This window comes from Nesoenas mayeri (assembly GCF_963082525.1).
Source record: "Nesoenas mayeri genome assembly, chromosome: 1".
Taxonomy (NCBI): domain Eukaryota; kingdom Metazoa; phylum Chordata; class Aves; order Columbiformes; family Columbidae; genus Nesoenas; species Nesoenas mayeri.
Genome location: NC_137541.1, coordinates 42,308,619 through 42,313,519, shown reverse-complemented (window position 1 = coordinate 42,313,519; position 4,901 = coordinate 42,308,619). Strand labels below are relative to the sequence as shown.

The 4,901-nt window shown below is 45.8% G+C and overlaps 1 protein-coding gene across 1 annotated transcript; it reads left to right on the top strand.

Annotated features, from left to right (window-relative positions):
- Positions 1-3,417: 3,417 nt before the first annotated feature.
- Positions 3,418-4,182, top strand: APOLD1 (apolipoprotein L domain containing 1; the record flags this gene model as incomplete). Its single annotated transcript, XM_080363069.1, has 1 exon — positions 3,418-4,182. One exon carries the CDS (start codon positions 3,418-3,420, stop codon positions 4,180-4,182), a length of 765 nt encoding a protein of 254 aa, XP_080219195.1.
- Positions 4,183-4,901: the final 719 nt, after the last annotated feature.

Below are 4,901 nucleotides of genomic sequence, written 5' to 3'. Positions count from 1 at the left end.
TCTCACACATTCAATAGTGAAGACTCAGAACTCAGTGACAGCTAGGTAGCTTTCAGACTAGCCAGGCCAGGGGTACACCAGGGCACAATCAGAGGTTCCCTGTCAACAAACAGACCCAGAGAGTAAGAATCCACCAAACAAGAAAGTAGATGACCCATCTTCAAGCACAACTACTCTAAACAGATGCCCCTCACAGCACAGGCTGGAGTCAGTAAGAACACACGTTGCTTTGGTTTGAGGTGGGCGACACCACTTAGTGTCACCAAATAATCCTTTTTTTCTTGGAGCCATCCAAAGTATCTGTCTTTGATTGAAGCTGTTGCTCACTCAGTGTGAAAGGCAGAGCCAGGAATGTCACTTAGGCTGTTCTTCCCCAACACCTTCATCACTTCCTCCCTCTGTCCGCATCTGTACGTGGACACAACTGCCAGGCAACAGCAGGCAGCAAAAAAGAGAATCTCAATGACTCTCTTGTTCTAATCATTGATTGCTGGGCAGGCACCTTAGGAAAACAACATGATTGTTTCTCAACTATCATGGTGCACATGGTTAAGAAATAGCGCAAAACCACCCCTTTTGGAGGATGCTGTATAGTTTTATCTTCTCAAAGGAGAAGGGGTGGGAATTCAGAGCAATAGTCTTGCTGCTTCCCTTTTATGGCGCAGAGCACAGCTCCAGCTTTCACACAGCACTGCTGTGCTCCAGCCAGTCACATACTTGATTGTCCCAAAGAGCTGGGATTTTAAAAGTACACTAGTCGTGAATGAAGTAGCTGGCTGGCTGATGCTCCACTGGCTTGAGACGTGTGATGGGGGGAAGCTTCAGTCATCAAGCAATTGGCGGCTTCAGCAGAGAGTAAAGTCAGTTGCTATTTCAGGGAAAGGCAATGGTTCCCTTGGGGGAATGACTGCACTAGCTCAGCGCCAGGAATAGGCTGAGATTTTTTTTACGATTTTTTTCCCCCTACACTTCAGGAAAAGCGAACACACAATGTTCATTCGCAGGGGTCGTTTCCTGAACATGATGTGTGCTCGCTGTCCCGCAGGTCATTTTCCAGTGTGTCACATCCTTCTGCACAAGGGAGAGCAGGAAATGGCAAACTCCCAGTATGAGGCAAAGCATTCCCATCGCAGCAATTGGTCCACAGGAGCTATAAATTGGTCTCCTCCAGAAACAGATCAAAACTCGTCTTTGGGGAAGTCTGCTGGAAACTAAAGGTAAGTTTGAACAAGCATTTTTGGAGTCTCTCTGAGTACTGTATTAGGAAAGTGTCTGCAAGTTTTCGACTAATGTATACCTTTATTGTCGGGGATATTTTTTCTCTAAGAGCAAGAGTTGTTGGGGTTTGTTTTTTTGTTTGTTTTTGTTTTGTTTTTTGTTTATGGTGACATAAATCAGTGTATACAAGAGACATGCATCACTATATGGTTTATGCTATATATTGAATGACTGTTCTACTAACTGCAGTGAGATGGCCACTGTTATTAGCTGAGACTGTTCTCAGCAAGCAAATCTTCAGAACAAATTGTTAAGAGGCTACAGGAATTGATATATTTAATGATCATCATATTGATCTGTTGTTGAGTTATTGATGAAATGCTCATTGTTCATTTCAATGCCAGTATGCATTTAGTTTAGTGTTAGTCCTCGTGCTTTCGGTTTCATCTCTGACTATAATGTAAAAAATCAGAGGGCACCGCCTCCAGCTACTAAAAGCTCAATGTACTAAGTGGCACAAATGGTGCAATGATACCAAGAAAGACTGGGGTTGTTGTTCTGAAGGGCATAGAGGGATGTCCTAAAGGATTCTGCATGAAATGGATTAAGACAAATAGAAGGGAGAAAAATTACAGTGAGAATTATTTTCATATACACTTTAGAATGGAAAGACCCTTATTGGTAGGAGGTTTCCTCCTGAAACATAGGGATTCTGCAGAATGAAAGCCCCAAGGATCCTAACTATATAGTATGCCTGTGAGAGGGATGGGGCATCTCCAGTTCACACAGTACCAAAGACTTAGAAAAGGTGGCTGCAGCAATGTATAGTTTTGCTTAGTTGGCTCTAGGACAGGGTCTGTCTGCTACAGAGACTTCTGTTGGCTATGAGGGCATTATGGACTGCAAACAGCTGCTTAGCTCTATGTCTAGACCTTGCTAGGTGCAGAGGCAGCACAGCCTTGTGCACAGTGCAGTACTGTGGAGCACAAAAGCTCTGCTCCCACTAGACAACTGGTGATGCTACATCACTCCTGTTGCCTCCTTTGCCTCAGTTGCCCTATATGTAAGCAGGATTAAGGATGCTGCCTTCCTTTGCAATGCACTTTGCAGCCCTAGAGTAACCTTCAAATTGGAACATTTCTTTCTACCCTTGTGACAAAGACCAGAGAAAGCAAAGAGAAATCACCTAGCACCAAAAGCCTGTAGATTCACCCTCTAGAAGGAAAGACATTTTCTGCTGTCTTGTGAGGGGAGGTTGCCATAGCCAGCAGTTTTCAAGCCTTTTCTATTCACAGCACCCCCTGTATTTCCTCTGTTCTCTCATGCTCAAGGGATTATGCACTGAAGGTGGGCTTGCTTTTCTGGTGTGCCCTTCATGAACCTTTTAAACAAGGTCCATAGGTCTCCCTGTCACTGGGGATCCATCACCAGAGGTTGGACTAAGCACCACAGAACAATGATTCCCGTCTTTGTCCAGATCCTGACGCCAGGTTACAATAGGAAAAAAATGTGGCAGGTCCTTGAGTTGCTTAGGCATAAAGAAAGGAAGGATGTTCACAATACCCGTCTGAGGCGTCAATGAGCTTCTCACCTCCTAGATAGAATAGCCAGACCTTGACTCCCCTCTGCAGCTTCCCTCTGTCCTCCTTTAATGGGAAATGACCCCTAAATAGCAACCTGGGATGGGTAGCTTTCACCTCCTCAGAGCCTGGCCTTTCTTGTGAAAGATGCCCTTGAATATTGCAAATCCTCTGAATGCCACCATAAGGACAACACATTAGTTCCGGCAACATTTCTACTCTGGGCACCAAGTCACTTAATCTTAAAGGAATTTATGTCCCCAAGGTTGGAAGAGACATTTTGTGTCTTCACAGAGGTAATAACAACAGTACCTCTGACCCCAGCCCTTAAGATATTTTAGTTTTCTCAGGGAACAAGAAAAATATTTAAAAGTTGCTCTGTTTGAAAGTTACAGTGGAAAATGGTAATTAAATGTCCATATATGTATGTGCATGCGTGTGTGTGTATGTGAGTGTGTACGTGTGTGCAGACATCAAACCTTTCATGAAGCAAGGTGAAGGAAAAAAAAATTGGCTGGATGCCATCCCTGAAAGGGTGGTCCAGATTTATCATGTCTCATGTTCGTTGTTTTTTTAACATAAATCCCAACCAATTTTTTTCTGTTTCTGGACAGAAACCATGGAGAGAAACGGTGCTGCCTTTCCCCAAACACTAGACCCCACGCACCACTTCCACATAGAACTACTGGATCAGAGACGGAAGCTGCGTGGCCAAATTGCTCACCTTCACAAGGTAGCTCGTAAACTCAACAAGCTCCGCAAAAAGTCCCTGATTGCCAACGTCAGTGGGAGCACCCTGACTGCCGCAGGAGCAGTCACAGCCATCGTGGGGCTGTCCCTCAGCCCAGCGACGATGGGGGCCTCTCTCCTGGCGTCGGCTGTGGGTCTGGGTCTGGCCACTGCTGGAGGGGCCATCAGCATCAGCTCCGATCTATCCTTAGTGCTCTGCAATTCCCGAGAGGTGAGGAAGGTGCAGGAAATTGCAATGACTTGTCGGAAACAGATGAGGGAAATCCTTGGCTGTCTGGAGTTCCTCCGACGGGGGCAGGGCCCGGGGGACCCCATGCTGCGCCAGTCAGAGAAGAGAGCCTCCATCTCCTTGTACAACTCCGTCTGCTTCATGGTCTTCTGCGGCTCCCACAGCTTCCTCGTGCCAGAATACACAAAGGAGGTCACAAAAGTGAGCCAGGCTGTGCTGAAGGCCAAAATCCAGAAGCTGGCTGCCAACCTTGAGACCTGCACCAGGGCAATGGATGAAGTCTGTGAACTGCTTGAATCTAGGACAGAGTTTTCCCCACAGACAAGGAGGCTCAACTTGGGTGCTAAAACCACTGCTGAGACCCCCACGAGCATCCAGCTGAAACAGCGTTTTCCACTTAATTAAAACTGGGCTTGGAGACTTTACAGTATTGTCACTGTTAGTACTGTTACCTCTTGCTGTTGTGATATTGGTGGTGCTCACCCACACAGGTGTGCACATCTCTCGTGTGCCTTATTTATATCCGAACACAAACTCCTTCATGATAGGAAGCTAAAGCTTACACATGTACATACCCCACATCACCTCACAGTTGCCACTTGATTCGAGCTGGAGGTTATGATGGATGCATGGACTTTTGGCTACACAGCAGCAGATCCCAGAACCTGCAGGCAGGGTTATGCGGATGTTCCTTAAACCCATGTTTCCCCAGCCATCTCCCCATCTCTGCTTCCCGAAGGCAGGAGGCTGTTTGAATCCCTGCAGTCCTGGTGCCGACCTTGGACTGTAAACAATTTACCAACTTATGAATATTAGAAGAGCTGGGGTACTCTCAAGAAGCCAACAGCTGCCAATTTCCAGTAGAGTACAGCCCCATTACAAAGGTACATCTGGAAAGGCTGTTGAACAAAGCAGTTCCAGATATGACGGACTGTATGGAGGGCTCATCATCCCAGGGTGAAACAGTGAGGCCAGAAATTGTTAACCCTTCTGAAGAAAACTCTCCAGGCTGAGAACTGTGATGTTTGTGTTCTATTTATTTACACAGGATTATTTTACATTTTTTAATATTGTATTTAAAGATGTATATTTTTTTTCTTTTAAAAAGGAGGACTCCAAAGGAA